The sequence below is a fragment of the Chiloscyllium plagiosum genome, unplaced genomic scaffold (assembly GCF_037043375.1).
Source record: "Chiloscyllium plagiosum isolate Xiang-an unplaced genomic scaffold, Cpla_swu_hap1 HiC_scaffold_34, whole genome shotgun sequence".
Classification (NCBI taxonomy): Eukaryota; Metazoa; Chordata; class Chondrichthyes; order Orectolobiformes; family Hemiscylliidae; genus Chiloscyllium; species Chiloscyllium plagiosum.
This window is the reverse complement of record NW_028270172.1, coordinates 43,449,096-43,472,877: the sequence shown is the minus strand read 5'-3', so window position 1 is coordinate 43,472,877 and position 23,782 is coordinate 43,449,096. Positions and strand designations below refer to the sequence as shown.

Below are 23,782 nucleotides of genomic sequence, written 5' to 3'. Positions count from 1 at the left end.
ATTTGAATCCATGGCCTAATGACATTAACTAGGTTTCTGGATTAAAAGTCTAGTGACATTACCACTTCAGCACTGCCTCCCCTTGAATATCCATGCAATTTTATCTTCAAGCAACTTCCTAATTTTCTTTTTGAAAGCTGCTGCTGAATCTGTCGCTTGTCCCTTTTTAATTATGGACAGGCTTTAGGGAAATTAGTTACTTAATGCTCAATTCTTAGCCTCTGGCCTGCTTTTATAACCAAAGTATTTATGTGGCTAGTCCAGTTCAGTTTCTAAAAATGGTAACTCCAAGATGATGCTGGGACATTCAGCTCTGGTGATGCTATTAAACAACAAGGAGCGATAGTTAGATTCTCTCTCTTGGAGATGATCATTGTCTGATCCTTGTGTAATGCAAATATTACTTGCCACTTATCACCTCATAGCTGAATACTGTTCAGGTCTTGCTGCAATTTTGATCAATACCTGAGGAGTTATGGTAGTTAGCATTGTGCTGTCATCATAAGCATCCTAATTCTGGCTTTTTGATAGAGGCAAGATCATTGATGAAGCACCTCAAGATGGTTAGACCTTGGATACTACCCTAAGGAACTCCTGCATTGATATCCTGTTACTGAAATGATTGATCGCTACTAGTGTTTTGTATGACTCCAATTATTGGAGAGTTTCCCTGATTCCTATTGTTGTCAGTTTTCTTTCGGCTCCTCACATCAAGCCACACGGAATCAATTGCTTCCTTGATGCTGAACGCAATCACTCTTAGCTCCCCACTGGATGTCAGCTCTTTGTCTATTTGGACCAAAGGTGTAATTAGATCAAGAGTTTAGTGGCCCTGATGAAAAATGAGCATCGATGTGCAGCATATTGTGTAATTGTTGCTTGATAGTACTGTCAACAACACCTTCTGTCAATTCGCTGATAATAGAAGATAAACTCTGACTCATTGGCCAGCCTTGAGGGTAGACCTGGGAACGTTTTCATTCAATGCATAAATGTCAGTGTTTTAACTGTACTGAAAGAGTTCAGCTAACAGCAAAGCTAGTTCTGGAGAAGTAGTCTTCAGCGCAACTGCCGAGGTGTTGTCAGCGACTGCAAACTTTGCAGTATTGTATTTGCTGAAGACTGGCATTTATACTGCTGGGACCTTTGGAGGAGGCTAAGATGAATTGCCCACATGGCATTTCAGACTGGACATGGTTGCAAATGCTTCAGTCTTTTGAAGTGATGCACTTCTTCCCAAACCCCACTTATTGACATCAAGATATTTGTGGAGCTTCCTCCTCCATTTAATTGTTTGTTTTTTCATCACCAATCATGTTGCAAAACTGCAGAGTTTTGATTTGGCCCATTGGTTGTGGGATTACTTGGCTCTTGCAGAACTGTAGCTCCAAATTCAGCAAGTAATTGGGAAGGCAAATGGAATATTGGCCTTTTATTTGAAATGGAATTGAGTATACAATAAGGAACTTAAGCACGAGCCAGACCATAACTGGAATACTGTTGATGGTTTTGATCCACTTGTCTAAAAAAAGGTATCCTGGCATTAGAGACTGGTATGGAGACCTTTTCTTAGGAGAGATTGAGTAGGTTAGGCCTGTGCCCATTGGAGTTTGGAAAACTGAAGTGCCCTTATTGAATTCCTTATCAGAGATTTTTCAGGGCTTGACTGGGTAAATTCTGAGTCATTATTTCCTCTTGTGGACAGTTTAAGACCAGAGGGCAGAATCTCAGAGTAAGGAGTCATCCATTTAAAACAGATGAGAAAAAAATTCTTCTGTCAAATGGTAGTGAGCCGGTGGAATTCTTTACCACAGTAATGAAATCAAGAGGTATGGCAAAAAGGCAGTTAAAGATTATAAGACCAGCATTACCTCATTTAAAAGCAAAGCAGACTCAGTGGGCCAAAAGGCTTGCTTCAGCTTCTTTGTCTTAGAGCCTTTTACCTTGGTTCCATATCCCTCAAAAATCTATCCAACAACCCAATTACATCCATATATATTAAACAGAAATAATTAAGATTCTCTGTGTCTGTGTAGTGCCTGTTTATTTTTGCTTGTCTCTTCTCCAAAATATGCATATATTTTTGACATTTGAACTGGACATCTTCATGTTTTGAGCCATTGCTGTCAACCCTAATGGCAAGTTGTCCAGTGTATCTGAAACTATTTGTAAGCTTATTGACGTGCCTTTAGTAAGTTCATCCCTTCAGGTCAACTGCAAAGTTAGTGTGTGATCTCACTGCCTGACAAGCTGATATCTTGTCTGTTGAGTTGGTATCTGCATACTTGTACTTTTAGATCATTATTCGGGTCGTTTTATTTCTCTTGTAATATTCAAACTACAGTATGGTAGAGATCAAGATGATCACTTCTGGTTACAGTTTGTTGGCACCTGTCTTGAAGGAGGTTCTCACCTCTGCCTGGGACGTCTGCTATTCAATATTCCTTCGTTCTTGCCCCACCTGGAGTATCATCTTTTCAGTGGTCCTTAGTTCCTACCTCGTGGCTATTTTCTGTGCTGCTTTCCAGGGTCTGAAGTCTTGATTCTCTCCTGATGACTTCTTCAACCTGATTCTGCAACCGGTTTCTATTTTATGCCATTTTAGAGGTCAACTGTAGAGAATGATATTAGAGGAGAAAGTGAGGTCTGCAGATGCTGGAGATCAAAGTTGAAACTTTATTGCTGGAACAGCACAGCAGGTCAGGCAGCATCCAGGGAACAGGAGATTCGACGTTTCGGGCACAGGCCCTTCTTCAGGATTCCTGAAGAAGGGCCTGTGCCCGAAACGTCGAATCTCCTGTTCCCTGGATGCTGCCTGACCTGCTGTGCTGTTCCAGCAATAAAGTTTCAACAAGAATGATATTAGCACAGGTGTGTGACATTTTCTAGCCTTTTTAAACATGCCCATTGAGTCATCTTGTGCCTTTTCATCAAAGGAAGAATCATCAATTCACACCTTTTCCCAGCCTTTCAGAAGAAAGGGGCATTGCTTGATCTTAAAAGATGTCATATCCCTTTGGTTGGCCAATTATCAGCATGTGACAATAGGTTGGGACTAATTCTTATTCTTATGTTACTTTTAAAATTCAGTCAATGCATTTGTGCTCCTATGGTACAATCTAGGTCTGTTTTCACCCTTAAAATTATAGAGCCATGTGGTACGAAGAAGACTCTCTTATTGGCTGTGATTGGATTGTTTTAGTGTGGCTACAGTTACTGCTGTAATGGAAAAGCCATTGAGCATAGAATGTTGCTTTCACCACAGTTTTGCAAATGTTGACAATTTTTAGATTATATGGTATCCAGCACCATTTTGTGGGATATATCTGTATAATTGTGATTAATACAAAAAAAGCCAAGATATTAAAGAATGTGCATCCAAGGGTGACTGTACCCAAAGGCATCAAGGTTTCATCGGTATTTCCATTCTGTCACTAGTCACTGGTTTCATATTTTGTTAATACACGGATGACTACACAAAGTATTATTTCATACAGATTCAACACATAATGGAATCCACTTTTGAACCCTTCCTTTTCCCCATCAACTAAGGGAAAAAGGAAGGGTTCATTTACACATCCCCGCTTTTTTTGTATTAATCACAATTATACAGATATATCCCATGCAAATCAGATTTGGTTTTATGTGAGAGTTTGCTTAGCATAATTACTTGTTCCTTTAAAAAATGTACTTGATTGACTATAAAATTGGGTAGCATAGTGCTCAGTGGTTAACACTGCTGCCTTACAGCACGAGGTACCCCAGTTCGATTCCAGTTTCTCGTGACCGTCTGTGTGGAGTTTGCACGTTCTCCAAGTCTGTGTGGGTTCCCACCGGGTGTTCCAGTTTCCTCCCACAGTCCAAAGATGTGTCGGTTGAGCGGTTTGGCCATGGTAAATGCATGATTATGGGGATAGGGTGGGGGCGCTAGGTCTGGGTGGGATGTTTTTCAAAGTGTCAATGCAGACTCAATGAGCCGAATGACCTCTTTCTGTACTGTAGGGATTCTATGAAAACATTTTGAGATATCCAATGAACATGGAAAGCAATATATAAACGCATTGCTTCTATATACTGAATCTTAACAGTTCAGTTCCACAGCCACTGTTTGATCTGAAGTTTAATGCAAAAAGCTGTTAGAATAGCGTCAACAAGCACGCACACTGCAAATGACCCATGCACTCACCAAATACTTTCTAAATTGATGGTCACATTTTGTTTTTTGAAGGTTGCAGCTAACGATACTGCATGATTTGTCCTAATTCACAGATGTTATAATTCTCTTGAGTACAATTCTGTGTTAGAGATCCTGTTTTGAGAAGAGTCCTACCTCCAACTGTTGATTTAAATATGGTTGTGATGTCTGCATTAGTAACTGTCTTTAATCAGATAAAATTACGTGATCCAAGTGTGCAATTGACTGTTCAGTCTGCTACCTGTTAAAATTTTCAAAGCTAGCTGACCACGATGGATGGAAAAGAGGTCAAATTGGACTGACTCAGACTATGTCAGAAAACAATTGCTGTCACTCATTTTATGCTAGGTTAAAAACAAAAACAAACTGCTGGAGAAACTCAACAGGTGTGATAACGTGTGGAGACAAAACAATTAGTATTTCATGTTCTGTGACCCATCTTCAGAAGTTTATGAACTAAGTTCTGAAGAAGGATCACAGGACTTGAAATGTTAACTCTGAGTTTCTTGAATGATTTCTGCTATTCGTTTATTTCACATCTCCAACATTCACACTTCATTGTTTTGTAGTACCAGACTGGGGTTGGTGCCCATTGTCATTTAGGAAACAGCATTGAACAATACATCAGTGTTGTTCCGCTTGGAAATGCACAAGTTGCCCTAAAGTCCTACTCGGGCGCTTTGTGAAAATAAGTCACAAACATTTTTCTGCGAACTTAGAAATGCATTTTTATCACTACCACAGCCGACTATAGAAATTAATAGACAATAGGTGCAGGAGTAGGCCATTCTGCCCGTTGAGCCAGCACCACCATTCATTATGGTCATGGCTGATCATTCCTCAATCAGTATCCTGTTCCTTGCCTTATTCCCATAACCCTTGATTCCACTATCCTTAAGAGCTCTATCCAACTCTTTCTTGAAAGTATCCAGAGACTTGGCCTCCACAGCCTTCTGGGGTAGAACATTCCACACACTCCCCACTCTCTGGGTGAAGAAGTTTCTCCTCAACTCTGTTCTAAATGGCCTACCCCTTATTTTTAAACTGTGTCCTCTGGTTCAGGACTCACCCATCAGCGGAAACATGCTTCCTGCCTCCAGAGTGTCCAATCCTTTAATAATCTTATACGTCTCAATTAGATCCCCTCTCAGCCTTCTAAACTCAAGCATATACAAGCCCAGTCGCTCCAATCTTTCAGTGTAAGATAGTCCCGGAAATTGACCTCGTGAACCTACGCTGCACTCCCTCAATAGCCAGAATGTCTTTCCTCCGATTTGGAGACCAAAACTGCAGGCAATATTCCAGGTGCGGTCTCACCAAGGCCCTGTACAGCTGCAGAAGAACCTCTTTGCTTCTATACTCAATTCCTTTTGTTATGAAGGCCAGTGTGCTATTAGCTTTCTTCACTGCATACTGTACCTGCATGCTTGCTTTCATTGACTGATGTTACAAGAACACCTAGATCTCGTTGTACTGTCCCTTTACTACCTAAATGGAGTCAAGTTAGGTAATCTGCTTCCTGTTCTTGACACCAAAGTGGATAACCCCACATTTATCCACATTAAACTGCATTTGCCATGCATCTGTCCAGTCACCTAGCCTGTCCAGGTCACCCTGTATTCTCCTAACATCCTCCTCACATTTCACCCTGCCACCCAGCTTTGTATCATCAGCAAATTTGCTAATATTACTTTTAATACCATCATCTATATCATTAATATATATTGTAAAAAGCTGCGGCACCCCACTGGTCACCGCCTGCCATTCCGAAAGGGAGACGTTTATCACTACTCTTTGTTTCATGTCAGCCAACCAATTTTCAATCCAAGTCAGTATTTTGCCCCCAATACCATGTGCCCCAATTTTGCTCACTAACCTCCAATGTGGGACTTTATCAAAGGCTTTCTGAACGTCCAGGTACACTACATCCACTGGATCTCCCTTGTCCATCTTCAGAGTTACATCCTCAAAAAAATTCCAGAAGATTAGTCAAGCATGATTTCCCCTTCATAAATCCATGCTGACTCTGACCTATCATGTTCCTGCTATCTAGATGTATCATAATTTCATCCTTTATAATTGACTCCAGCATCTTTCCCACCACTGAGGTCAGACTAACTGGTCTATAATTCCCTGCTTTCTCTCTCCCTCCTTTCTTTAAAAAGTGGGACAACATTAGCCACACTCCAATCCACAGGAACTGATCGTGAATCTATAGAAGATTGGAAAATGATCACCAATGCATCCACGATTTCTAGAGCCACCTCCCTGAGTACCCTGTAGACCATCAGGTCCCGGGACTTATCAGCCTTCAGACCTAACAGTCTCTACAACACCATTTCCTGTCTAATATAAATTCCCATCGGTTCAGGTCCTTCAGCCACTGTTACCTCTGGGAGATTGCTTGTGTCTTCCCCAGTGAACACAGATCTGAAGTACCAATTCAACTCTTCTGCCATTTCTTTGTTCCCCGTAATATATTCACCCGTTTCTGTCTTCAAGGGTTCAATTTTAGTCTTAACCATTTTTTTTCCTTTCACATACCTAAAAAAGCTTACTATTCTCCGTTATATTTTTGGCCAGTTTACCTTCGTACCTCTGCGTATTTCCTTCTTAGTAATCCTCTGTTGTTCTTTAAAAGCTTCCCAGCCCTCCGTTTTCCCACTCATCTTTGCTATGCCGAGACCCGGGTTCAATTCCCGCCTCAGGCGACTGACTGTGTGGAGTTTGCACGTTCTCCCCGTCTGTGTGGGTTTCTTCCAAAGATGTGCAGGTCAGGTGAATTGGCCATGCTAAATTGCCCGTAGTGTTAGGTAAGGGGTAAATGTAGGGGCATGGGTGGGTTGCGCTTCGGCGGGGCGGTGTGGACTTGTTGGGTTGAAGGGCCTGTTTCCACACTGTAAGTAATCTAATCTAATCTAATCTAATCTAATCTAATCTAATCTAATGTTATATAAAGTCAAAAGAGAAAAAGTATGTTTCTTAACTTCCCTCGTCAGCCACGGCCACCCCTGCCTCCTCTTAGGATCTATCTTCCTTTTTGGAATAAACTGATCCTGCATCTTCTGCATTATACCCAGAAATACCTGCCATTGTTCCTCCACTGCCATCCCTGCTAGGGTATTGCACCATTGAACTTTGGCCAGCTCCTCCCTCAGCTCCATAGTTCCCTTTATTCAACTGAAATATTGTCACTTCCGATTGTACCCTCTCCCTTTCAAATTGCAGATTAAAACTTATTGTATTGTGGTCACTACCTCCTAATGGCTCCTTCACTTCGAGGTCCCTGATCAAATCTGGTTTGTTGCACAACACCAGATCCAGAATTGCTTTCTCCCTGGTAGGCTCCAGCACCAGCTGTTCTAAGAATCCATCTCGGAGGCACTCCACAAACTCCCTTTCTTAGGGTCCAGTACCATCCTGATTCTCCCAGTCTACCTGCATGTTGAAATCCCCCATAACGACTGTAGTAATATCTTTGCGACAGGCCAATTTCAGCTCCTTTTTAATTTACACCCTACATCCAGATTACTGTTTGGGGGCCTGTAGATAACTCCCATGAGGGTCTTTCTACTCTTAGAATTTCTCAGCTCTATCCATACTGACTCTACATTTCCTGATTCTAGGTCCTTCCGCGCAAGGGACTGAATATCATTCCTAACCAACAGGGCCACCCCACCCCCTCTTCCTGTCAGTCTGTCCTTAGGATAGCACGTAGAGCCTTGAACATTCATTTTCCAGGCCCTGTCCATTTGAAGCACGTCTCCGTTATCCCCACAACATTGTAACTGCCAATTTCCAAATGAGCCTCAAGCTCATCCATCTTATTTCTAATGCTTCGTGCATTAATATATAATATTTTTAAATTTGTTACTGCCCTCACCCTTCCTATCAATCCCTATTTCACTCAACCTTTTGGCATGATCCCTTTGAGTTTTCTGCTCCATTGAAACCGTTGTCTGTCTTGACTTGTTCTAACTTTCCCTTCAATTTCCTTCTTAAACTTCTAGTTTGCCCCCCCCCCCGCTATTTAGTTTAAACGCAATTGTGTTGCAGTGGCAACCCTGCCTGCCAGAATGCTGCTCCCCCACCTATTAAGGTGCAACCCGTCCCTCTTGTATAATTTATCCTTACCACAAAACATACCCCAGTGATCCAATAATTTAAATCCTTGCTTCCTGCACCAGTTCCCTAGCCACACATCCAAGTCCATTATCTCCCTGTTCCTAGCCTCTCCAGCCTGAGGAACTGGAAGCAAACTGGAGATAACCACCCTGGACGTCCTGCTTTGCAGCTTTCTTCCGAGTACTCCGAAGTCCTGCTGTAGAATGTCTCTCCTCTTCTTCCCGACATCATTTGTGCCGACATGTATCACCATCTCTGGCTCTTCACCTTCGCCCTGGAGGATTTCCTGCACACTGTCTGCGATGTCCTTAATCCTGGCACCAGGAAGGCAACACACCATCCTCAAATTCTGCCTGTTGCCACAGAAACCCCATTCAGTTTCTCTCACTGTGGAGTCCCCTATTACCACGGCTTTGTGTGATGTCTGACTCCTCGGCTCTGCCTCCACGCCAACCTTTGATTGGCAAACCTGACCGCCTTGCGGACTGGCAGTGTCGTCTATCTCTACTGTTTCCAAAAGATTCAACCTGTTCCTAACAGATACTTCCACTGGGGTCTCTTGCACTTGTCTCCTCTCTGCCTTCCTCATCGTCTTCTCCCTTCTACTCTCTTCTGGTATGGTCAGTGTAATAACCTCGCTGAATGTCATGTCCAGAAAGATCTCGTGCTCACGGATGAGCCTGAGGTCATAGAGTTCTTTCATCAGTGCTGCAATATGCTTTGTCAGAAGCTGAACGTGTACACGCTTTCCACAGTTATACGAGCCAGATACACCAGAGTCCTTGACCTCCCACATCATGCATGTACCACACTGAATCAGTTTGGCAGTCATGTCTTCACCCTCTTCAACTGTGGCGTAATCACTTCACTCAACCTCCTTGTCGAAGACTCCTGAGCTAAAAACTCACTCTTTTCTCAACAGAAACTTCTCTGGACCCCTTTTTTTTTGGTGCAAGTCTGTGGACTTTTAATTTAGGTTAGAGGAGGAGGTTGGGAGGGAGGCCCTCCTGTGTAGGACCTGGGGTTTAGACCGCACCTACTTAAATAACAGTCACTCCCCTTCCCAACCACCTCTGCGCTCCGACTTCACTTTCGCCCAGCTCCCGCCGCTCTCTGCTGCAAAAACAATGATATCCGCTCTATTTCTGCCAGAAGGAATACTGTCATTTCTAATCAACAGAGAGTATTAGTTAGGCCTCTGGATTTCTAATCCAATAATATTGCACTTCATTTGTTCCTCTTGGGAATACAGGAAGTTGTGAAAAATATTAAGTGAATGCACATTTGTTCTTTTGCTGTTGAATATCTAGGGAGGTGATCAGATGCTGTTTCCAGAAACAATCATCGATTGCATTTTGTATATCGCTTTTCAGCCCACAAGTTAATGGTTCCATGGAAGAGTTTTGGTAAAGCTTTTGTGATTTCCATAGATAAGACTGCTTGAATAAATATAAGAGTATTCAAAATGGGAACAAGACTAGGCCATTTGGCCAGTCAAGTCTTTTCAGTATGATCATCTTGGCTGATTTTTCGGCTATCAACTCCATTTTCTCAACCAATGTCCATGTACCTTCATTCCTTGAGATATCAATATTTTGTATTTCTTAGCCCTAATAAATTTAATGATGGAGAATATCCAACCCTTTGGTGTGGAGAATTCCAAAGGCTTGCTATTCTCTGGAAAATTACAACCATACCATCCATCATCTCTGTAGCTGCTACTTTTAGGATTCTAGGATGCAAGCCATCAGCAGGCCAACGGGCTTACCCGCCTTTAGACCTAAAAAATTCTCTTTGTTTCAGTCATAGTCATTTCAGTCACATGCCATGAAGCCAAACCGGGAATAGGCTAACTTGGATCTGGCAATGGGTAATGAGTCATGCTTCAAGTAAAAAATCCCCTCAGAGTCATAACATGGAATTTAATATTCAGTCAGAGTGTCAGAAATGTAGGTTGGAAACAACTGTTTAACTTATGTAAAGGGAAGTACGATGAAATGAGGATGGAGTTAGCTAAAGAGTACTGGGCAGATAAATTAGCAAAAGAAGCAGTAACCAAGCATTGGCAGTCTTTTAAGGGAGTCATTCACGAATGTCAGCAAATATATAAAGCAGAAAGATTCCAAGGGAAGTATAAATCAACCATAGCTAACCAAGAAAGAAAAGGCTATAAAAGCAAGTAAAAGGCAATGATAGCCCAGAAAACTGGGGTAAATTCAACTACTAGCAAAGGAGGTCTAAAAAGAGAATAGGGTGAAAAAAGAACTACGAAGACAAAGTAATGAGGAATATAAAAAAATCACAAGGGCTTCTTCAATTATATAAAAAGGAAGAGAGTGGCCAAAATGAACATAACCTCCTGAAAAAATGAGCCTGGGGAGATGGTTATGGGGAAGAAGGAAATGGAAGCAACGTTAAACATAATTTGCACCGGTCTTGACAGTGGAAGATACATCAAATATTTCATTAATACAAGTAGTTCTGCTATTACGTGGTAGTTGCGTTCCTGTGTGACCTTTGCTATACAAAATCGTGCAAAACAAATACACTTAAAAGTTTTGGCAATGTCATCACATTATAGCCAACACACACTTTTTAAGAATTCTCATTCTAGAAAAAGCATTCCCTATTCACTCCATTGCATTACAGCCAATTCGTGCTAATGAAAGACCCATTATAGCAGAACTACCTGTAGCAATGAATATTGGGAGCAGTTAAATACCATCACTAGAGTAGTAGTGTCAAACAAAGTATCATAGATCTAAAGGCAAGTAAGTCAGTTGTTTTCCCCCCCCCGGATGGCTTGCATCCGAGGATCCTAAAAGAAGTAACTACAGAGATGATGGATGGTATGGTTGTAATTTTCCAAAAATGCTTGGATTGTGGAGAAGTACCAGAGGACTGGAAAACTGCCTAAGTGACATCCCTTTTCAAAAGTTGAGAGAGTCCAAACGTGTAAGTATAGTCTGATTAGCCCAACATCTATTACTGGAAAAATGTTGAAATTAATTGTTAAGTAAATAATTTAGAAACTCATAATCTAATTAAGCTGAGTCATATGGCTTAAAAGCAAACTGCTGGAAAAACATAGCAGTTCAGGCAGCATCCGAGGAGTAGGAGAATCGATGTTTTGAGCATAAGCCCTTCATCAGGAATGAGTTCCTGATGAAGAGCTTATGCCCGAAACATCAATTCTCCTGCTCCTCAGATGCTGCCTGACCTTTGTGCTTTTTCAGCACCTCGCGCTCGACTCTGATCTTCAGCATCTGCAGCCCTCACGTTCTCTTCCTTAAAAGCAAATTGCATCTGGCTAATTCATTAGAGTTTGTTTTGAGGAATTTTCCACCAAGGGGATTGAAGGGAGCTAGTAACTGTGTTATATTTTTGACTTCTACAAGGCATTCAACAAGTTAGCCTGCTAAAGGTAAAGTCAATAGAGAGAGTACAGAGGAAAACTATTTTGGCGGCACTATTTTGTTTGGATAATTGATTATTCGGATAATTGATTTTACCTTAAACAAGGGAAGCCATGCTGATGTAACGCTGTGCTTTACTGGAGAATTTATTTAAATTTAGAATTTTAATGTATTGAGCGCAAGAGGACACAGATTTCACATGATGAACAAAATAAAGCAATGATAACATGAGAAAACGTTTAAAAAATGTAGCACTAGTTACCATTTGGCAAGGAGTGGTGAAGACAGCATTAAACAAATTCCCCAACAGCTTCTACAATCGCAACAGCATTTGTCAGTTTCCAGGAATGCAGTCTCATGATAAAAAGACTGAAGCACCGTCTTGCGCATGCGTTTGTTCTCAGCCATTTTTTTTTAAATGAACGACCCGGTAAAGTAATGGGAACTTTTACAAAGGGTTGTGTAACAGTCCTTAGCTTAAAAAAAATCCAATCATTGATGGTTGGGCTGCTTGTGTCTCTTTGTTTTTGCTAGCCTTTTCACATGTTCTTCAAATAAGTAAGTCAATTACACTTACTTCTTTGATGTAATGTTTTTGCAGGATCTTGAAATCTTCTTTGGATAATCCAAAATTCGGATATCGCTATTCAGATAATCGAGGTTCCTCTGTACATTAGTGTTGATAGAGAATGGGCAGGAAACAGTGAATGGAGATGAGTTTTTTTTCAAGTTGGCAACCTGTAACCAGTGGGGTTCCACAGAGATCAGTGCTGGAACCACAACTATTTACAATATATAATAATAACTTGGTGGAAAGAAGCAAATGTACTGTAGCCAAATTTGCAGACAACATAATAGGTGGAAAGGCACATTGTGAGGGGAATTCAAAATAGTTTTACAGAGAGCTATTGAGAGATTAAATCAGTAGATAACAGGTTGGCAAAGATATCATTTCACTGGGTGCAGTTCGAATAAGGTTCACAAGGATGATCCCTGGTATGGAGGGATTGTCTTATGAGCAAAAGCTAAATAGATTGGGACTCCAATCACTGAAGCTTAGAAGAATGAGAGGTGATCTCATTGAAACATAAGATTTTGAAGGGTTTTGACAGGGTAAGTGCTAAAAAGATGTCTCCCCATATAGGGGAGTTTTTAGGAACAGTTGGCATAGCCTCAGAAGAAAGGGATGCAAGTTTAAGACTGAGATAAGCAGGAGTTTCTTATCTCCAGGTTTGAGAGGTTTTGGAACTCCTTGCCACAGAGAGCTATGAGAGCAGAGTCATTGTCTATGTTAAGGCTGAGTTAGATTCTTGATCAGTCTGGGAAAAGACAGGAAAGTGGACATGAGGAATTTCAGATCAGCCACGATCCTGTTGAATGACAGAGTGGTCTCGAATGGCTCACTGTTGTTCCTGTTTCATATGGATTTATGTTCCTAGATGATCTACTCCATATCATGAGACTATAGGACAGTATTCCAAATTCCTCTGGCTGAGAATCATTATGCTTAATCATTGGGACATGAAAAGTGTAAGTAAGACCAGGAGGACAAGGAGGAGTACCTTCAAACAATAGATGTCACCTTGTTGGCATCCTGCCCAATTGTCCCTATATTTATTTCAGGATTGCCTAAGTCAGGGATTCTCAACTGTTTTTTGGCCATGGCCCCCCAGGAGCTTGTCTCAAGTTCTCGGGCCCCCTTTCAAACAAGGATACAACATGAACAGATAGACAGAAATCATTTACTATTGAACACCAGGAAAATGTGAACATTCCAATAAACTGGACACAACCTTTTTAAAAAAAGACTATGAAATTTAACATCGATCGGGCCTAATGCGACCCTTGAGCTTGGTGCTTTTCTGGAAGTTTTTTGATATTGGCATCGTAATAAGCTTGGGTATTTCATCAGTTCAAAGATCAGGGCTCCCACAAACCCTTGGCGCTTCCCTTCTCATGGTTTTCAGTCTGTGGCCCCCTTCAAATGTGCCAGAGCCCCTAAAGGGGCCATATGGTCCCTGTTGAGAATGGTTGGTCTAGGTTGTATAATTTTATATTGTGACAACAGATGTAAGTCAATAGGCTCAGTTCATATCCTATACCTCAATATATGGGAATCATAGAAATAAAGAGCTTTAACCTCTCTGATTCTATTTACAATCCAATTCTCAATCCACTTATAAAACAAAAGAGAAATAAAAGCTTTAATCAAATGAAATTAAACCAGTTTCTAATCCTTTGTATATAAATCAATCTGTAGGAATACTGTTTGTACCCTGTTTAATTTAAGATAACAGCAAAGTTTTGAATTAAGTACCCATATTAACATTGTGTACACACACACAAAACCATTAAGATACAAGAATTCTAGGTTCTATTTCTTATTGCTCCCAAGCTTAAAATCTTAGATCAGCTACTAGCAAAGCAAAACACTTTTCCTGATGAAGAGAGTGTGCGCTATTGGGTGAGTATGCATCGTATTTTGTCAACATGTTTTTCCAGTGTGACCCGGAGTTATTTCCAGGCTGGTCCAAAGTAGTGAGATCGCAAAAGGGAATTGAATGTAAGACTTCGTACTACATGCATTTTCTTTTCTTTAACAAATCTTAATTGTAATGAATTTTCACTGCACAAGTGTTGGCAATATGAGATATTACTATATTGTACATTTTTCTGAAGCATAAAATTAATGACTTGATATTCAGAGTTCTTTGAAATTGTAATTGATGTTTTCCTTGTCTAATCTGTATTATTGTGAATTCCAATTGCTGTTTGAACATGAAAATTCATTTTTCCAGTTGACACCTAAAATCAAATCTGAATAAGCTTTATATCATTTTTGGAAACCGCTTTTGCACTGATATATTCTTATTCAGAATCTAATGAAAGCATATTAAGGATATGCTTCAGCCTTTTTTTTTCTGTACATTAAGTTGAATTTCTAAATATGTTGTTTTAAAATCTTTTTTCCAACTGTTACAGAAGAGGTCGACTATAATCTCTTTGGCACAGATTCATTGACTCGAAAGAAAAAGCCTTTGGGAGGTCTCCGTAATGATACCCTCCGAAAACGAGTTCAGCTCAGCATTAGTATTCCTCAAGACTTCAGGCCTGTTTCTTCCATTATTGATGTGGATATTCTGCCTGAAACTCACCGGAGAGTCCGATTATACAAACATGGATGTGAAAAACCTTTAGGGTTCTACATACGAGATGGCACAAGTGTGAGGGTGACAGCTCATGGACTAGAAAAGGTTCCAGGTATCTTCATCTCACGGCTTGTACCTGGTGGTTTAGCTGAAAGTACAGGCCTCCTTGCTGTTAATGATGAAGTCCTTGAAGTGAATGGGATTGAGGTGATGGGTAAAACGCTTGATCAAGTCACAGACATGATGATTGCGAATAGTCACAACCTTATCATTACAGTAAAGCCAGTGAACCAGAGGAACAATGTCAACCGCAGCAGTCGTATGTCTGGTAGCTCTGGCCATTCCAATGACAGTACAGCCAGTCATCATAGTCTGCCCTCTGCCCATATGGTGCAGAACTATAATCCTGAAGATGAAAGTGATGAGGAAGCTGACATTATTATTGAAGGCTGTATTGAACCACAGAGCATTCCATTTAAATCGCCATCTTCCTCCTTCACCAGTTCTCGAAATAATCTGAGTCAGAGACGGCAGAAGGAGCTGCCACTCAATGGCTCCGTTAGAAAAACTAATGGAAGTATACTTAAAACATTGAGTGCACTCAAAGCTGAGGCAAGGCATAGCCTAGCTTTCAGTAGAGGAGGCATTGAAGAGGATGGAACAGTGATTACACTTTGAAATTTTGGTCTGGATTGATGTAAAGTGCCAACAGAGAACAATGAACAATAGATGTGTTCATTTCTACTTTTTTAATTGCAAGCATATTTTTGGGATCATTTCCGTTGTTTACTGGACTTCAGTACCTTACGGGAGGTTCTTTCAATTGCCTTCAATGTAGATGCTAAAACTATTATTCAGATATAGTTAATAAGTGGATGCCAACACAGAGAAGCTTATTTTAAATGATAGGAAAGTTTTTAATAAAAGTATATCAAAAGGTATGACACCAAATTATTTTTAAACACAATCATGGAGATCCTGTGAGCAAGAATGATTGTGTTATGTAGCATCACTTGCTGGATGTATTTGTTGCAATAATTGTGGGAGACCAATTTAATTATTTTAAATTCTTCAAATATCAGCCTGATCTAGGACATTGCAGTTGTTTATCCATGCATAACCAATAAATTTTAGATTGTTTAAAATTATTTTTAAGAGATGTTACACTAGAAACTAATAACTGGGGAATTAGCCACTTTAGTTAGAATTTGCAAGCATAACAATGTCCAATCCAATGTACATCTGCAGTGTTTTGCGTTTGTATCTTTTATTGTTTGAATATGTTTGGAATTTAGTCGCTGAAGATATTGAGAATATGTGTACAATATGTCTTTAAAAATACACTTTGGAATTGAAAATAATATTGTCTTGTCAGCAAATTAGAGACCACGGCCTTCGGCAGTTTGTAACAATTAATAGGTATTTAAGAGTGATGTACACGGTGTTGATAATTGAACAAAATAATTGAAATTTACAGAACAGTTGAAGGCCATTTGTCTCATCCTGACCAGTAGCCATCCAGCCTAATCCAACTGTCCAATTCTTAGTCAGTAAACCTTATAGATTTCAGTGGTTGAACTGCATATCCAAGAACTTTTTAAATGTTATATCCTCAAACCACCTTTTTAAGATCCTTCTTGATCAGTCTGTTGATGAAACAATTTCTCCTCCAAGTTTTATTTGAATAATTCATGAGATATGGGTGTTGCTGGCTGGACCAGCATTTAGTGCCTGGCCTTAGTTGCTTATGAGAATAAGGTGGTGAGCTGCTGTCTTGAAGTCCTTGTGCACGCTAAAGAATTCTCTCTAAAGATACTGTCTATTATAATAGATATTCCTTCCCAGACATTAACTTCTCAACAAAAGGGAAAACGTCTTGCCTAGCTAGGTTCTTCATAAATTTATACTCTGAATTAGATCTCTCTTTAGCCTCCTCTGTTCCAAAGTCAATCCAATCTTGCCTCATAATTAATATTCTCCAATCCAGGCAAGGCCCTTGTTTGGTGGGCGGCACGGTGGCACAGTGGTTAGCACTGCTGCTTCACAGCGCCAGAGACCCGGGTTCAGTTCCCGCCTCAGGCGACTGACTGTGTGGAGTTTGCACGTTCTCCCCGTGTCTGCGTGGGTTTCCTCCGGGTGCTCCGGTTTCCTCCTACACACCAAAGATGTGCAGGGTCAGGTGAATTGGCCATACTAAATTGCCCGTAGTGTTAGGTAGGGGTAAATGTAGGGGTATGGGGTGGGTTTCGCTTCGGCGGGTCGGTGTGGACTTGTTGGGCCGAAGGGCCTGTTTCCACACTGTAATCTAATCTAATCTAATATCGTTTATACCCTCTCAAGTGCAATCACATCTTTCTCCTGATGTAGTGGCAAGCTGTTGCTTAAACCTGCATTTTATACAGTTCCTGTATAGTCTCGGGGCTTTTATGTTTTTATTGCTTGGATACAAAAGCAGTATCCTGTTTGCCACCTTGACATCTTGTTTACCTGTCCAGCCATCTTCAGAGATCTGTTTATATGTTGTCACAAATTCCTCTGTTCCTCTACACTTCAACAACATGTATTTATTCCTTTCAATATCTCGGTATTTATTGTAAATTCCTTCTCCTTGTTAGCTTTCACCAAGTGCATTACTTTAATTCTCTGGACTGAATTCAACTGCTCCCTATTCTGCCCAACTGACCAGTCCATTGAAATCTTATGTCTGTCTATTACAGGACTTGCCAAAGTGGGAGTCAGGGCTCCCACTGGGGTTATAAGCTGACATCAACACTTGAGTTCTTGTGGTGCGTTGACCAGGTTATAATAGCTGTGCTTCCTCTTGAACAGGCCTCCATGCCTTCAATCATTACTGAGGGATCGCACCAATTTTTAAAGGGGTCACAATGGGAAAAAGCTTGTGAAGCACTGTGTTACAGGCTCATTATCAACCCAGTCTCATTACAAACCAGTTTTTGGATCATCAATCACGTTAATCAAGTGCTACATTTAAGTCTAAATCATTGTTATATAGTATGAACACCAAAGGACTCAGTAATGAGTAATTCAAAACTCAGTGGAAGGAGTGTTCCAGTGTCTCAAACACCAACCAACTCAATACTGTTTGCTTCCTGACTCTAAGCCAGTTTTGAATCCAATTAATCACTTTCCCATGAATTTCGTGCTTTTTCTTTTGTCGTCTGCGAGGGCCACCTTATCAAAAACCTTGCTAAAATCCAAACAGGTTACATCAAATGGCTACCCTAACTAATCCTCCTTGTAGTCTTCTCAAAACGAACTTTCCTTCACAAATGTCTTTAGTTAATTTTGTCTTTCCAAATGACGATTTATCCTGTGTCTCAGAAATTTTTCAATCTGTTTCCCACTACCAAGGTTCAGCTGACCTATAATAACTTGCTGTAGCCTTTTTTTATACAGTGGTACAACATTATCTGTCCCCTTGCACCACACTTGTAGCCAGAGCAGACTGGAAATTGAAGGCCTCAGTCTCAACTATATCTTCTCTGGTTTCCAATAACAGCCAAAGACACATCTCATTTGGATTGGGGGTGTTTCTGTCACAATGTTAACATCATCTTATATTTGACATTCCTCCTCCCTGGTTGCAGTCTGCGTATGTGTGTGTGTCATCCCTTTCTTTTGTGAAAACTGATGCAAAATATTGATAAAGAACAATACTAACATCATTATTTTTTCAATTAATTGTTTTCAATCCAATTTAGCTAAATCACAGTACAGTAAAATTAGCTTTACAAATGAAGAACTTTTATTTCTGATATTCCTTTATTCTTTGCTTACCTTAACTCTAACTGAATTGCTGTCTCTTCTACCGGTGTCCTCCTCAATTGTTACCTCTTCTATCTGTCCAGTTTTGTTCCCTAAGACTGAGTCCATAAACTCTCCCCCTCTCACTTGCTATGTGCAGCAAGTTCTTCTAAAATAGTTCTGAATGCATATTTTAAAACCTTCTCTCTTCCTTTCACAATAATTCTATCCTAGTTATATTGAATAGTTGAAATCTTCTACTATTACTATTGTTATTTGCAGTTCTCAGATTTGCCTACATATTTCCAATTCTGTTTCCCCCTCAAATGTAATGCACTCCCATAGTATGATGGCCCCTATTTTGTTTTTTCATTCAGCCCATATGCTCTCAATTGATGATCCGTTTACCATATTCTTCTCTTTGTTATTTCTTGGGTCAGTTTTGCCACATTCTTCTCTTAAAACTGTATCTAGGAATGTTGAGTTGCCATTCCTGTCTTTCTTTTAGCCATGTCTTAATAGCTATAATATCATATATGAGGGTGGCACAGTGGTTAGCACTGCTACCTCACAGCACCAGGGTCCCAGGTTCAATTCCAGCCTCACGTGACTGTCGGTGTGGAGTTTGCACATTCTCTCCATGTTTGCATGGGTTTCCTCCGGATGCTCCGGTTTCCTCCCACAGTCCAAAGATGTACAGGTCAGGTGAATTGGCCATGCTAAATTGCCCGTAGTGTTAGGTGCATTAGTCAGAGGGAAATGGGTCTGGGTGGGTTACTCTTTGGAGGGTCGGTATGGACAAGTTGGGCCGAATGGCCTGTTTCCACACTGTAGGGAATCTAATTTAATAGCTATATATTTCAATATGTGTTTTCATCTCAACTGCCTTACTCTTTGGACATCTTGCATTGAAGTACATTATACATTTAGTATTGTCAAACTGCTTTGCTGTCTATTTTCTAGCACGGGTTTACTCCGCCTTCCAAACATGCTTACAAACTTTCTGCCTTCCATATCCACCTTTTATTCTCTCCCTTCTGAATCTTCTGAATCACTGTTAAATTGCTTCAATCCCTTCCCAGCATCACTATAAAATCCCCAGCGAGGATATTATTCCCAGCACTATTGACGTAAAATCAGTCTGACTTGTAAAGGTCCCACTCCATTGCCCCAAGAATCTGAAGTTGTCCCTCCAGCATCAATCTTCTAGTCAGGTGTTCATTAGTGCTATCTTCTTATTTCTCACCAGCACATGACCCCAAGAGTTAATTAGCGATTACTACTTTGAGTTCCTATTTTTCAGTTTCTCTTCCAGAATCTAATCACGACTTTCAAAACAAATATTTTTCTACTTTATACCTAAAATTTGTATCTAGGTACCTTTATATCTAAGATAGCGCCAAGAATGGTGACTTTGTACACTTTTCACTGTACTTCTGTATCCATCTACTTGAGTACACGTAACAGTAAAATATAATTCACATTTTTTCTGTCTGTCTCATTTGTGCCGATATGGACCAGGACCTGTTGCTGTACACCTACACCACTCAGCAGCAGCTCAGTGACACCTTTGACCCTGGCAGCAGGGAAGCAACATACTTTCCAAAAATGGCAATAGCAGCTGCAAGAGTCCAGGTCTGTTTCCCTCCTTATCAAATCTGCAGCTACTATTGCTCCTCTTCTCCTCCTGATTCCTCAGTGAAGCTGAATCATTTGGGATGTTGGTTGTTCCTGCACTTCACAGATGAGCCTTTACCCATCATTGTCACCAGTATTCAAAATTAAATATCGCTTGTAGGTTGAGATGCATATGAGATTCCTGCCCTGTCCCCCTTATCCTTCTGAAAGTCATCCATTCCCTCTCTTCAAGCATGTTTAAGCTATGCTTTCCAAGTAGCTGCCAGCCTCATGGATCCCTCACATTGACTCCAGCTGCTAGTCGAAACCTGGAGCTCAAGCTACTTGAGCTGGTCATTCAGATTTTCTACCACGCCTTTACTTAGATTATTGCCCAGAAAGACCTATTATCTGCTCAAAGTTTGACTCGTTCCTTGGTGGGGATACCACTAAATCATCATGTAATGGCAATAGTATGAAGAGCAATTTGTAGCAATAGTAATTGAACAGTTTGTAATTTTCATTTAAGGTTTACCCTAAACTGAGGATAATTTTAAAAGTCTCTAACCCAGGCTGAATGGCACATTATATGGTATGTTGTTTATAGTGTACAGGTATACATTACCAATTTTGTATGTAAGATGTATTTTATTTCAGGTCTATTTTGTATTGGATTGGCTACTCTGCATCTAATTGTGAAATCAACTGTACTTGAAAAAAAATTGTGATTTTTGGATTAGTATTTCATTCATACTTAATTTTATTTTCAGTTTCTTTGTGATTTGGATGAATTTTCAGTTCCTATCCCTTTTTTCATGTTCACGTTGCCCTATCAGTGAGAGTACAAGCTTGTAATCTTTGGGCAATCAATGATTTTGTATTATTTTGTAAAAAAGTTGATTGTTTATAAAGTGCCATTATGTTCTGCACCAAAGAAATTATTTTAGTCTGTTAATTAGTGACTTTTTATTACAAAGTTTTTAAACAGTTTGCATAATTTTCAACTCTGCTTTCAGGAGTTTTTAAACAACCTGTTTGAAATTTTTTTCTACTTTAGTTTTAATTAAAATCCTGTACTCTTTGTACCCAGTTTCCAAGAATCTGCATCAGCAATGTTTCAAGGAGATTTATATGCCTACTGCATGAAACTATTTTTGTGATCACTTTGCGATCACTGGTCAAGAACTTTACCATGATGGTCGCACTGTAACACTCCTAAGATTCTTTCTTTGCAGTCCTGTGTACTCAATCTTTTAGATTGGATTTACTTCTGTCCAACAAGTCCTGCTATATTTGTCTTTACTATAAGATACCTCTGCAAATATTGGTCCATATTACAATACATTTGTCAGTTCTTCTGTTCTCTCAGGTAATGTTCTCTGCCATAATTATTTATTAGAGTCTAAATAAAATATCTCCAGCAATCTTTAGCTGTTCATCTCTTAGTGCCTGTTCTTTGCTGTTTTCTAATGTGCTTGTAAAAGTGTTTGTATTCGATTGCTGTTATTTCAAGGTACCTCTGATAACTGGAAGTTCACAATTATTCCTACAAACCTTTGAGTTACCGACGTTTATCATTTATTTCTCATTATTTTGTCTTGTGCCTTGTAGATAGTGAACCAGCTTGGGGAGTCAAGAATTCCTGCAGGATTTGCTGCAGGATTCCTACTCTGTGACCTGCTCTTGTAACAGGTCCCTGAAACAGTATGCTATTTAAAAACTGAAGTAGACTGGAAGGTGAAAATGAATAGGTCAGATAGTATTTTGACTAATAATGATATTAACTAAGAAATATTATTGTGGACATGGTAAAAGGAAACATGACGGGGGGAGAAAGCAGTGAATGTAATGACCCTGGAAATTAGAGACCTGTGAGCCTTACTTTAGTTGTGGGTAAAGTGTTGGAAAGGGTTATAAGAGAGAGATAGGATTTTTAATCATCTAGAAAGGAATAAGTTGATTAGGGATAGTCTACACGGTTTTGTGAAGGGTGGGTCATGCCTTTTAAACCTTATTGAGTTATTTGAGAAGGTGATAGATGAGGGTAAGGTGATTGATGTGGTGTATATGGATTTCAGTAAGGTGCTTAATAAGGTTCCTCCATGGTAGGCTATTGCACAAAATAAGGAGGCATGGGATTTAGCAGTTTGGATCAGAAATTGGCGAGCTGAAAGACAGTGCTGGTTGATGGGAAATACTCAACCTGGAGTACAGTTATTAGTGGGGCACTGCAAGGATCTGTTTTGGGTCCACTGTTGTTTATCATTTTTTATAAATGACCTGGATGAGTTAGTAAATTTGCGGATGGCACTAAGGTCGGTGGAGTTGTGGATAGTGCTGAAAAATGTTGTAGGTTACAGAGAGACATAGATAAGCTGGGCTGAGAGGTGGCAAATGGAGTTTAATGTGGAAAAGTGAGGTCATTCACTTTGGAAGGAATAATAGGACTGCAGAGTACTTGCGAATGGTAAGTTTCTTGGTAGTGTAGATGAGCAGAGATTCCTGTGTCCAGATACATAGATTCTTGAAAGTTGCCACCCAGGTTGATAGGGTTGCTAGGAAGGCATTGGGTGTGTTAGAGGGATTGAGTTTCGGAATCATGAGATCATGCTGCAGCTGTACAAAACTCTGGTGCGGCTACATTTGGAGTATTGTGTGCAGTTCTGGTCAACACGTTATAGGAAGGATGTGGAAGCTTTGGAAACGGTACAGAGGAGATTTACTAGGATGTTGCCAGGTATGAAGGAAAGGCTGAGGGACTTGAGGCTGTTTTCATTAGGGAGAAGATTGAGAGGTGACTTAATTGAGACATATAATCAGAGGGTTAGATGGACAATGAGAGCCTTTTTCCTCGGATGGCGATGGCTAGCATGAGGAGACATGCCTTTAAGTTGAGGGGTGATAGATATCGGACAGATGTCAGAGGAGTTTCTTTACTCAGTAGTAGGGGCGTGGAATGTACTGTCTGCAACAGTAGTGGACTTGCCAACTTTAAGGGCATTTAAATGATCATTGGATAGGCATATGGATGAGATTGGAATAATGTGGGTTAGATGGGCTTCAGATTGGTTTCATAGGTTGGCGCAACATAAATGACCTGGATGAGTTAGTAAATTTGCGGATGGCACTAAGGTCGGTGGAGTTGTGGATAGTGCTGAAAAATGTAAGGGCCGAAGTGCTCTTACTGCGCTGTAATGTTCCAAGTTCAGTCAGGATTTTTTAATGTTTCAGTTATATCGCTCCTAAACTTAAATGGATACAAGCCCTTGTTTTAAAAAAATGTCAGAATAAACAGGGGATTTTTAGTTTGGCATTCTTCAGTTTGTCAGTTTACAACCAGCAGGGTACTACAGCTGTTTACAGTCTTAGTTGAAGGGACTGAGTATAATGAAGGAGAGGAAGCAGTGCATTTAACCAAAGTGACTGCAGAAGGATATAGACGGGTTCAGTGAGTGGGTAAGAACATGATAGATGGAATTCAGTGTTATAAATGTCATAAAATAAGAGGCTAAGTT

General features: G+C 40.2%; 1 protein-coding gene across 1 annotated transcript in view; it reads left to right on the top strand.

Annotated features, from left to right (window-relative positions):
- Positions 1-23,164, top strand: part of LOC122564350 (partitioning defective 6 homolog gamma-like) — a 56,834-nt gene extending 33,670 nt beyond the window's left edge. Inside the window, exon 3 of the mRNA XM_043719099.2 lies at positions 14,719-23,164. Coding sequence (XP_043575034.1) covers positions 14,719-15,563 — 845 coding nt within the window. The 3' untranslated portion in view covers positions 15,564-23,164. The remainder of the gene's footprint in view (positions 1-14,718) is intronic.
- The last annotated feature ends 618 nt before the right edge of the window (positions 23,165-23,782 follow it).